This window comes from Numenius arquata, chromosome 9 (assembly GCF_964106895.1).
Source record: "Numenius arquata chromosome 9, bNumArq3.hap1.1, whole genome shotgun sequence".
NCBI lineage: Eukaryota > Metazoa > Chordata > Aves > Charadriiformes > Scolopacidae > Numenius > Numenius arquata.
This window is the reverse complement of record NC_133584.1, coordinates 11,607,016-11,619,386: the sequence shown is the minus strand read 5'-3', so window position 1 is coordinate 11,619,386 and position 12,371 is coordinate 11,607,016. Positions and strand designations below refer to the sequence as shown.

The following is a 12,371-nucleotide window of genomic DNA, read 5'->3' as shown; positions in this document are numbered from 1 at the left end:
GGGTCACATTCCCCAGCCTTAATTTCCACCGGAGTCGATAACCCAGTGCTTCCTATTGCTGAGACTGCTGCTTCCAGCTGGTCAAGTCTGCCAGCGTTAAACATGAGTCGTGGGGCTGGTACAAACTGTTATGGCCTGTCGGGGGGTATCTGCTCGAGCTCTGTCCTGGGACAGGAGCCCCTTGATGCTACTGCTGCTGCAGGAGGTGGCGAAAGCAGCAAAGGAATGGGTGCAGAAGTGGTGCCAGCCAACCTGACAGTGGTCTGGGAGCGAGAGCTGAAGAGGCCATGGTATGAGGAAGGGAAAGGGTGGTGGGGCTGGAGTGCTGCATGTCTTCCCTCTTTAAAAACGAGGATAAAAAGATGAAAAGCTGAGCCCCTATGGCAAGAGGTAGCCTGGGCGTTAAACTGAATGATCAGCACTCAGCAGGACTGTATTTGGATCACCTGTTTGAAGATTGAACTGATTGAAAATCTCTTCAGACGCATTTAGCAGCAGATGGAGAAGGCGCGATGCTGTCCCTCGGCACACTGCGTGGCTCTGTGCTTCCCAGGTGGCATCAGCTCTCTGACCCCAACTAGTGTGGACCCTGAAATCAGCCCTGTGAGCCACAGGAGAGCTGCTGGGTTGCATTAACTGCCAAAAAATGGCCAGTGAAGAAATATAATTCTCTAGCAATATTTTACTACAGTCCTTGTTCTTGTAAAATTACTTAAAATAGAGGCCTAAATAAATGCCAAAACAGGAAAATACTTCTACCAGAGTTGTTACTGTACTGTATCAACTGTTGTTAACTTATTTCACAGAACTATTCTGTCATAATCAAACACTAAATCTGTTGGTTTTCTGTTTATGGTGGTTGTGCCATGAGCTTCCAATTGTTTAATTGTAAAATAAGTTTCAGCTCTTGGATATTGCTATTCATTGGTAGACCTCAAAAAACAGCTTATTGAAGAGTGCCTGTATCTGTTTTCCAAATGAGAAAAATTGAGGCCCAGAAATATGAAATGACACATTTAAATTCTGTCTGCAGCCGGTAGCTGAAACAGGAGTAGAAGCGTTATATCCTGACACCCAACCCAATGTTTTACTCCATATACCACGCTGGATGGACAGAGATTAGTTTACCTATGTCTAATCGCGATCACGTAGATGAAGATGAAGAAAGGAAATCTCTGCCTGTAACATGGTTGCATTCTTTCTGCTTATCAGTGGTGCTGGCTGTAGTCAGTCAGATTCAAAAGTGAAAGACAAACCAGCCCTGAAAAGTTTTCAAGGTTTTTCTCACTGAACCTGACGTAATATGAAGTGTATTCTTATTGCTTTCCCAGAAACACCAAAAGCCAGAGCGAGCTTCCTTCCTTCTGTACAGGCTTTAGACTGATAAACTTGGTTCTGATCAGAAACGTGAGTGATGGGCAAGAAGGTTCTCCACCCTGGTGGTCTGGCCCTCAGAGCTTCAGTGTGGGGTCTGCCTCACTGTGTGGTGTAGGTAGACAACAGAGCCCAATTGTACTAAATGCTTTGCTCTGCTCCATCTGCTGGCTTAGAAGGTAATTTGGTAATTAATAGGACTTGGTCCTGCTTGATCTGATTGATTTTTAAAACTCTGAATGCTTCTCCGATTGAAGTTTCCGTAATTTGAAATTTACGAAAGTTTGCAAAGTCTTACACTTGCCCAAAAGTTTTATTTGTGTGAAAGGGTGATGCATGTATCTTTACCAATTACATATCCTTCGGTTGGATTTTGGTTGGAGCAAATGTTTTTCTTTCTAAAGCAACAAAGAAGTGGTGGGTAAGAAAGACTTTGCTGAGAAGCAGAGAGCTTCTCCATCTGTGCATAAATACATCTATTTACTCTTGGTGACCTGCTCTATTTCTTTTCTCACTATTGTTCCTTGTCTCACATTCTCATCTTCAGGGGCTCTGTTATTGCTGTTGCTTTAACATACTGCAGTCACTTTCTGCCCCGTTTCCTTTACTGGAGGAGGGTGTGGAGGAAGTCAACAAAAATGATTTGTGATTTCATTGCACACTCAAGTGTAAGATGATAGGTTTTGTCTGTGAAAACAGTTTTGTTTAAACAAAAGTTAACTTTTATATTTATCAAAAATGCTAAGGAAAATTAATAAAAGTAAAAGAGGGGAAAACAGTTTAGGTATATATGATACTTTGAAAGACTTTCCTATTGTGTAAAGTGAACTATGGTTTGAGAACTGCTATCAAGACAGGTTAATTTTGAAGTGTATGACCTGTTAATTGTCTATTGTGTACAAGTCATTCATTGACTTAAACATAGTATAAAATGCTTTCCAACGTGCATATAAGTTTATTTCACATCTAAGAGAGTAGTTCCTTGTATTATGAACGATACCCATGAGGTAGCGTTCAAGAATATGTCAGATGGTGTAATTCAATATTCTCTATGGTATTTCATGCTTTTTGTCTCCTAAATCCCTCAGTTTTAAATCTGACAATAGGCATTGATTATATAGCTCCCACTGAAAGAGGCTAGGTTAGAAGAGAAGACCAGTTTTAAAGGCATAAGTGGTAATGAGAGATTTTTCAGAAAGTGAGTAGGGAGATCAACACAAAGAGATGACACTGAATATTCTGCGAATATGGCATATAGTTGACATCAGAATACATGATATGAAGCACTCTTATGCCAGAATTGCTGCTTCTTGGCTTGCGTACAATTCGCTCTAGCAAAAAATATTTACCAAAGCAGACAACTTTTATGTGATGTTGATATTTTTAAGTTTTGACTTGTGCAGCAGCGGTGGCTACATATGCTCTGTGTCACACTGCATCAGAGAGGAAATATTCAGGCTTAAATTGAACTTAACCTGGGCCAAACCTCTGAGAATGGCACGCTGTTCCATATTGGTTTTATCCATGCTAGAATAAATGGTCTTTTCTTCATATACTTATATATAGGGATATATATTAATAGATACAGGCACTCAGATAACATTAGTGTCAAAACAGAATTGTAGCACATTTGGGTGCTGTAATATGTGGTATGTCCCCAGTGGAATATTATTGCAGCTTTAAGGTATTAAAATTTCTTAAGTCAATAAATGCGTTTAAAAAGGTCTTCATCTTCCTCAGTGGGTTTTGTATGGTAGTTTCTGCTCCTGTTTTTTCCTTTTATTTATTTTTTTAAATTCTTCAAGTATAGGTAATTTTTGGAGTATAATGTTGAAGATAAAGTAGCCAGATCATAATGAAAGAGGTTTTTACATGTGAAACACTTTAAGGGAAAAGAAAGATAAATATTGAAGTCTTCTCTTTGTTCAGCTGTGTTTCTAATTTGCAATGTAGGTTTTATAGGAAAAGAACTGCAGAACCTCAGTGAAAGAATTCACTGTGGACCTCATTAGTAACATTGTTGGTTGGACTAATCTGTTGTGATTTATTCTTTTCTCTTTCTGATCCAGGCTTCCACAATGTTAAGAGCATCTTTAGCCCCTGTGTAAGTATTTCTTGCTGAGCTTCATTTATTTCGGTAGAGAGGAGGAAGAGGGGTTAGTAAACTGAAGTGTGCTGCCAGTTATCTGCAAATGGGAATCACGCATCCTCTGTGTGCTTCCTCTGATCTCAGTGAACATTGTATGCAAATATTGTGCGATCTGTATTCTTCTGTTGGGCAGGTTCAGTAACATCCTAATTTCAGCAGGATGTTGCTAATCCAGTAAATCTGCCACTCCACACCTGTGAGTTGGTTGCTGTATTTTCTTTACTGTTTCCGCACAGTACCGTCCTGTTGTTGTAATTGATTTGTTTCTCACAAGTCCAGGAAAGGGGGGAATCGGTAACATGGATTTTTGGGTGCTTCAAGCTTAATTTTTTTGTGACTGACTTAATAAATTTTGTTTTATAGGATCAAATAGAGATGGTATATCTGAGGTGAAGGTTTTATTAAATTTTTGAGACACTGTTTGCTGTTTGTGTTGTTTACAAGATAATTAAAGGCACAATTATACATGTAACAACATTTGTTGTGAAAAAGGGTAGGATAGGAAGATAGGAGCAAAAATTGTTTAGTGGAATATATTTAAATATTAAAATTAAAGCATTGACTGAAAGCAACTTCGTTAAGTGGAACTTCTATTGCAGTGTTAAAACTCAAAATAGCAAGATAGTACTGGTGCATGGAAAATGGTCCTGTATCAAGTCCTATGTTAAGCCAGCATAGTCCAACCTGTAAAAATCCACTCAGCCCACTGCGTTTGCCTCGGAGAAGACATTTCTGTGTGCATGAGGGCTTAGAGGTGAAGTTGGAACCGCAGCTTGTTGCTGCGTCTGTTTATAACCGTGTGCCAAGAGCCCCAAGCTGCTGCCTTCATGCTCTTGTGGCCCACACAGGGCAAGGAAGGATGTCACTGCACTATTTTGTGCCACTAAAAAGCTCAGATCATCAGTTAGGTAGTTGTCAGAGTTTAGTGTCTGCAAGTTATGATGGTAAATGAGTTGCATGCACGGTGAAAAAATAAGTCCAAGTTTAAAAAGTCTGTTGTTCTAATATGGCAATGGTAATAAAAGTAACAAAGGTGTAAAAATGTGGAAGCTCTTTTCCTGAAACGGACTCAGGTTTTGGCTCTTCTCACCTCAGAAACATCAGCTGCACTGAATAAGGAGAGAGAGTTTTGATAAATGTCTTTCCCGTTTGCATTGTAGGAAGGTGCAGGATGTGCCACTGTTGCCCTCTTTGGATTACGAGAAACTGAAGAAAGATTTGATTACAGGGAATGATCGTCTCAAGGCCTTCTTACTGCAGGCTCTACGCTGGGTAAGGGAGATGGCCTCTGCAGAAATAAAGAGGTCCCTTCTGGAGGGGTCCACAACTAAAATCTATCTTGTGAGCAAGAAGATTGTTCTGGTGATTAGTTCAGCATTGTAGGCAACTTCTCTCTTTGTCAGTGAAGCTTGCTGAGGCTCTTGAGATGATGAGGAAAGCCCAGGCAATAGGTATGTATTGTAGCAGTACTCTCCCCATCATAGAAAAGCCAGATAGGAATTCCTGGGATCTTCAGTGGAAGTAATTTCTGACATGTTTTCAAGGAAATTGTTATTGTGTTAGGAAGTTCCTCTTTCCATGTATTGCCCTGGTTTAGATTTATATAAATATTGCTGTATAGAAGAAATCCCTGACTCTAATCACTAGTTTTCCTTTATAATCAAGGTATTTACTAGAGCCTACATTTTCTTTGCCTCGGATCACGTAATGATATTTCACAAAAATTAAAGGTGACAAGGACAGGAAGATACATTTTCCTGCTGAAAAGGAAGCTGATGGGTTCAAAATGACAGAAGTGAGAGATGATAATAGTGGAATTCTGATCAAGCTTCAGTGTTCATTTTCATATAAACAAACATCTGTTGGGTCTGACCAGTGGTGGTTCTAGCCCAGTACTCTGTCTCAGATGTTTTAGAAAAGCACCACATCTGTAGCTATTAGAGGAGCTTTTTAACTTCATGGGAAGTAATGCTTCCTGTATGGACAGTAGTGAAAGCTCCCAATTAACAGTTTCATAGTGGATCACTGAGCTGAGGTCAGATGAATTAATTTCATCTCTTTCCCTTAGATCATTGAGGTTGAATTCTTTCTCCCTGTGAGAAGAGGTTTCTCAACTCTCGGGTATCAGCACCTTTAAAATCTTCAGTGGTCGTCAATTCAGGTTGCCGTTTATTTATTTGACTTGTTTATTTTTGTTGTTTTTTATTTTAGCGCTTGACAACATCATATCCTGGAGAACAGAGAGACACTGTCCTGCAAGCCTACATCAGTAATGACCTCCTAGACTGCCACAGCAACTGTCAGGTCAGCTGGAAAGGGCTTTCCTCCAACTTGCATGCGATATTGCTTATTTGTTTTTATAAAATGCTGATCGGAAAAATTTATCACTCTGGAAAAAAAAAAAAGTAGAAGTGTCAAAATCATGTCATACATTTAACTTCAGTCTTTAAATGCGGTGGGCAAAGCTTTGCATTACAAGAGCTCTCAGTGTAGATACAGTTCTTGTAGACAAGTGGAAGTTTGTCACCTCTCCTGGTGCTTGATGCCCATGAGTTGAGCAGAAGCCTACTGAACCCCCTGCTTAGGAGTTAGCTCTTGCTTGTCAGATGCTGGGTCTCTTCTTGAGTGATTATGTATTGCTAGATAATACTTTCACTCCATTTCACTGATCTAGGATAAGAACTAAATTAGGACTTCAATCTCAGTTCCTCTATAGTATATCTGATTATTCACTTGTAATAACACGTTCAATAGAATTTCCGTGAATTTGGAATGGATTGTTACCTTTCTTTAGAAAGGGGAAATGCTGGTGTGCTGATTTTGAAAGTTTGCTCCAGTCACTGATAATCCAATACTGTTGCTAACAAAAGTGCAACTTTTTTCGTTTGTAATAGTTTTGTGCATAGTTGAGTTCCCCAATTGTTTGAAGCAGTGAGCCTACTTGTTACATTGTGGCTTCTGTTGCGATTGCTACAGTAACTTCACTAGAAAAGTTAAGGATCATTAAATCTATGATCTGTTTTTCCCGGTAAATTCCTGTAGGAGGGAAGTTATGTGTAAGTAATGCCTGAAGTAAAACAGATTAAAAATGTGGTGTTCTTGTTACAGAGCTGCTTTCCCACACTCTTAGTTGTCAAACAATAGCATTTCTATTCAGATGACGTTACTGCATTTAAGTTCATCAACAAAACTAACCATTTTTTTTGTCACTGACTAAATATTAATTTTAGATACCAGCTTTAACTGATAACTCTGTTGGTTCATTATAATTCTCACCCTACACCATGGAGCTTAATGAATTTTTAATAGACTGAACTTTCCTCAGCACCCTGCCAATAGAAAAAATAAAAAAAAAAAAAATAAAATTAAAATTAAAATTAAAAAAACCAAAACAACTGGGAAATTTTAAATCATATATACATTACTTAAGATATCAATATGTGTTCAAAGTTTGTTTGCTGTGAAAATTTAATGAGCTTTTAAAACACCATAGAAGACTAACTTCGGGTTTTTTTCCTGCTTTTGTGAGTTTTTATTAGTGCTTGCTTTCTTTTTCAGAGAAGCGTCCTCAAATTATTACATTCTAAGAGTGAGGTTGTCAGACAGTATATGGCAAGGCTCATCAATGCTTTTGCTTCACTGGCAGAAGGTAAGAAATTTGCTGCAAGAGAGAGAAACAGCATTTTCATGTAATGCTGGCTTACTGCTACTTCACAAGTGCATGTTGCTGCACGTGGAAGTTGAGCCTTATTTGTACCCTTTTTCTAGGGATTCACAGTCTTTCGTTACATGCATTCAAAACAGTTTTTCGCTATCTTGAAAGTTTTCATTTTGACACTGTATATTCAGCATTTCTAACTTCTTTTGATGATTTGTGATCTATCTGGGAACTTAAAAAAAATTCCTGTTAATTAAAGGTCCTTTAGGCAGACCTGCTACCAGGCTGTGCAACAGTAGTTAATGCAGCGGCTCTTGCATCTTCCTGGTCCTCACCTGAATAAATCTTTGTGCATCACTGCTGTTTGGTTAGATATATATGTAGCTTTCTATCTCTACCTGTCCCAGATTAGCCCTTGGTTTGGTGCTACTTAAGGAGCTAACTACTGCTAGGAACTGAAATCCTGTTTAAAGTCAATAACAGTGGGGAACCTAACTTTTCAGAGCTCTTTGGACATCTCTGCTCTTTTCCTAGACTGTACAAAACTGATAGATCAGAAAGCAGGTACTAAAAGAGGGATAGTGGACTCTGTGTGGTACTAACTTGGCAAGTGGGGGCCTCTAATGCCCCAAGTGGCTGCATTGAATGCAACGGGTTTGCTAGACAACTCATTTATGCGGGTTTTTTTGAGTCCTGGCACAAGATTGTGGCTTTTCAAGAAGAAACTGAAGTCAATCCTGCTTACTTTTTTACTTTTCCAAGGAGAGGGAGCTTTTCTATCATAAGCTGATATCTCAGCATCTGTTCTTTCATCACTTTTTTCACCAGGTCGTGTCTACCTTTCTCAGAACCCAACTTTGCTGCGAATGCTGGAGGAGAGACTGAAAGCTGAAGACAAGGATTCCCTTACATGGGAGAATGTTCTGGGGGCTCTGCAGAAATTCAGCCTCAGGTGATGAAAGCATAGCACACAGTGGTGACAGCAGGAGAGGAAATGCAGGCTAGTTAGGCTCTGTTCAGGGAGGAAAGAAGAGCACTTGATTTTCCCATAACAATCATCAGATTCTGATGACTGATGAAAGCAGTGTCATTTATTACAGAGGAGAACTCAGGTTTGCTGACTGAATTAACCTGACTTCCTATCAGCTATCAAGGCTCAAGTAAATGTACATCTGCCGTAACCTTGTGTGCTTTATATGTATTCCTTAATTGAACAAAGTGAAAATCTTAATGTAGAAAGTTCTGAAGATCCTATGTAGAAAAAAGAGTTGCATTACATTCCAGAGCATAAGGTTTTCATTATCCTTTCTGCAAACATTTTTCAGGGATTTCATCCTCATCCTGTTGATCCTCTTTCCTGGAGCTGTCTGTGCATGGGCTGTCTTGTGTCTTACTTTTGCATTAGCAGTCTGACTCAAATGCCCACCACAAAAGAAATATGCAAAAGCAGTAAAAGGGCGTGAAGTTGCTCTCATTTACCAAATAAATATGATCTAGGAACTCTGTTTTCACAGTACTCTGGAGGCATATTCAGCCCTGAGTAGTTAACTAAACGTAAGGAGGTAGATGGATGAGTTTAGCTCTTGTTATTTTCATTCATGTTTCTCCTATATTGAGACTGCAAGTGTTGGGGTTTTCTTTAAATTTTTGGGGGGGGCTTCTTGAAGAATGAGGGCTGCTTTTGGATTTGCCTCATTTAGAACTCGTCTGGATGAAGCACACGTAAATGTGCTTTGGGTAAAATTCAGCACTGCTTCCTGACATGATACCTTGTATATATTTGAGATGAAAGAGAGTATATCTTCATACTCTACTGCTTGAAATCCTAAACCAACCTTAGAGAATATGATTTTTCTATTAAAGCAGTTGTTGATAGTACATGTTAGTTTGAATTCTAGGGCCTAAGCTACTGAAAATTTGAAAGTTTTTTACTTTCTAGAAAATAACAGTTAACCTCATAGAAGGTTAATTCCAGATACCTGACATGAGGGAAGTTTTGGGGTTTTTTTGGTGGTTGGTTTGTTTTTTTGTTTTTTTTTAAATGTGTGGTCAGATGCTCCCTTGTTTTGCTCAGTCCATCCATAGACCTACTGCAAGATTCAGGATTGAGAAAGAGTGTGAGCTTTCAGAAGTAATATAAATCCCAAGTATCAAGACCAGGAAAATACCTGATTTGATCTTTGTAATTTAGACTTACTGCCCATTAGAAATGATGTGATTAAAAATTATATTCCTCTGTAAGACCTTTCTATCACTATATACTACTATTTTGTATTATAAAGCAAGAAATATCTGTTGCAGGAGATCACAGTTGACCACCTGGCACTTCATTCAGTGTACTCTTTGAAGGCAACTACAGGTTGAGTTAAAATAATACATTATTTAAGAATCTCTAGGGGAAAGAACAAATAGATTTAAGCAAAAAATCTTGTTGTCAATTCAACAGTACTAAGTGGTATAGCTACCTATGGCAGAAGAGGTAATTAATTTATTTTATGGGTGTGTTGTGTGTAGCTGACTTTTTTTACCATTTTAAGATAATTGAAAATACAATTTTAGGTAGAGTTAGGAGCCTTAGAAAACAATGAAGACGCTTACCTCAGCAGTTTGGAGATTTAAAAAACAAAACAAAACAAAAAACCAAACAAAACAACACAAAAAAAACAACACAAAAAAACCCAACACTAAAAACCACACCCCACACCCCCCTCCAAAAACCCAGTCTACCCAACAACATTTTAGTCCTCTAACCCTATGGGAAACTGCATCTTCAATTTCTTCAGGCTTTGTTAATTCCGTAGTTTAATTGATTCTACCAAAATGGGTAGATTTGGGTTGGTTTTATTGGCAGGCTAGTGTATAGCAGGTAGATGACATAGAGTTTTAATGTGCTTATATTAGCTATAAAAGTATTTGAAAGCTATTTATGTTGTGGTCTTATTTCTGTGGGCTTTTTGGTTTTTAATCCTAGGCGTGCACTGCAGTCGGCAATGATCAAAGATGGGCTCATTTTCTGGCTGGTGGATGTTCTAAGAGATACAGATTGTCTGTCTGATTACACGCTGGAGTATTCCGTTGCCTTGCTCATGAATCTCTGTCTGCGGAGTGCAGGTGTCTTACCTTTTGAATTACAACCTTATTCCAAGAAATTTATAGGGAAGATTGTGAATTCTTTTTTCTGATATACCTGGATTCTTTCAAGTGACTATACTTAGTAGCAGGGACTCACATGACCAGAGATATTTCAGTGTGGTTATAACCAGTGCTTTTGAGCAGATCTCTTACCCAAGAATCCCAGACTGTGCAGGTTAGCTTCACCAAAATCTAAGCAATTAAGCAGTTAATCAATGGAACCCTCTAAGATTTGATTCTTTTTTCATATCTGCATGTGAGGACAGCCATTTCTACATTCCAGGCCCACTTTTCAAAGGACACTTTATACTTGTGGAAGAGATTTGTTTGTATGAAAGAAAGTCAGAACTGAGTTGATGAGTAATGGCAAGGAGCTTAACCTTCACCTTGTGGAGTGAAATACTTGCATGTTTCACTTCTACAATGCAGAGATTTCCCTCCCCCCCCCAAGAAAATAAGGTCCTGTCTATGTCCAAGAGACTTAAAAGAAGCTTAAAGTTTCTTTTTAAAAAGGAAAGGAAAGGAAAGTAAGGGTGAAAAATTGACTGCTTGCCATAAGCAAAATAATGCCTTTGTTGAATCTTTTAAAATCCCTCTGTGTTGCATCCTGTCCAAGATTACACCTGTATCAATCCAGAGTAACTCCACTGATTTCAGCTCAGTTATGCTGAGCAGCATTTGGCAGGAACAAGGAATAGTATTGCCCCATGTAAATTATATTTAGTACTGATTTTAAGAAGTAAGAAAGAAGCTTGCTCTGATCTGTTATATTTTTTCAAGCATATTTTTGTTTTATCCATTTGCAGGGAAGAAAATGTGTGCAAGGATTGCAAACCACGTGCTCAAAGTTCTCTCTAATCTTCTTGGCCATGAGAATCATGAGGTATTTATACAGCAAACTTTGGGCTAACTAAAAGGTGGAAAGAAAAATTAAAAATTAAAAAAGGAAGAAGTGGAAAAAAGTAAATTGGTTTTGTTTCTTTTGTTAGACCCTCATGTAATTGTGTGAAATTTTCCTAAAATTCACAATTATGTAAATTTTATTTCATTGGACACTGGTCTTTCTAGACATAATTACATCTTCTTTTAACAAATGTTGGCAGCTAAGAACGAAAGTCTTTTAGATGCATAGTTATCATGCAATCCACATGCCTTCTTGATGGCAGTTTCAGATGCTGTTTAAATGTCATCTCACACCAAATCATTCCAAGCTTAACTAGTTCATGAGATGAACAATGTGTGGTGCAAGCCCATTATGCAAAACATCAGGTGCAAAAAGCAAATTTGCGAGTAGTTTTAAGGAATGTCATAAGAAAGCAGTACATCCGTGTAACTGTATCTGTAACCACAACCCTTTTGTGGTTCATTTCTTTTCTGTCTCCAGACATTTGCATCTTAGATACGAAATTAAACTATCTCAGAGGAAAATGCTAAAAATTATTAGTTGTTTCTACTTAGTGCTTTTTAGCAAATCACTCTGATATCTGCTGTCTGCTATGTAAAGCATTGCTTCAGCTGCCTCTGCAGAGGGGCCCTTCTTTGACCATGGAGTAAAATTCAAGGCAGGAGAAAATGTGGGCAAATATTGAATGAGGCTGAAATCATGGGGAGGGAGAATTTTTACCAGGGTATTCTAGAATGATTCCTTGATACTTGTGCAAGGTGTTTGGGGACTTCTAGTAAAAATGAATTATAAATTCTGGTGTCTTACGTTTATATGCAATGATTGTATCATCAGGTTTTTTGTTTGTAGCTTAAACTGAAAGTAGAGAATAATTTTCAATGAACTGTTTAGTCCGCGTTTTATGAATTCATTAGAAGCTGTAGATCAATTCTTTACTAGCACTATTTTGGTTAAGATTAAACTTGGCATACCTTTATTGGACTCTTTCACTAGCTTTTGTTTTTGTGAATGACGAGTGTTCATACAATACATACTAATAAAAGATAACATTTCAATCCGTAGACTGAAGTATTTAGAAATGCCATCATACTGTTGAATTCTGTACCTTAGAATGACCTTGAAATTTCTCTCAGAGGGTGCATTCTTACAACCTA

The 12,371-nt window shown here is 38.2% G+C and overlaps 1 protein-coding gene across 3 annotated transcripts in view; it reads left to right on the top strand.

Annotated features, from left to right (window-relative positions):
- Positions 1-12,371, top strand: part of ARMC9 (armadillo repeat containing 9) — a 51,929-nt gene that overhangs the window by 28,115 nt on the left and 11,443 nt on the right. For all 3 annotated transcript variants that reach the window (XM_074153222.1, XM_074153223.1, XM_074153220.1), the window contains 7 exons: positions 3,444-3,478; positions 4,684-4,795; positions 5,735-5,827; positions 7,082-7,172; positions 8,010-8,133; positions 10,153-10,292; positions 11,120-11,196. In XM_074153222.1, the coding sequence (XP_074009323.1) occupies positions 3,444-3,478; positions 4,684-4,795; positions 5,735-5,827; positions 7,082-7,172; positions 8,010-8,133; positions 10,153-10,292; positions 11,120-11,196 (672 nt within the window). The remainder of the gene's footprint in view (positions 1-3,443; positions 3,479-4,683; positions 4,796-5,734; positions 5,828-7,081; positions 7,173-8,009; positions 8,134-10,152; positions 10,293-11,119; positions 11,197-12,371) is intronic.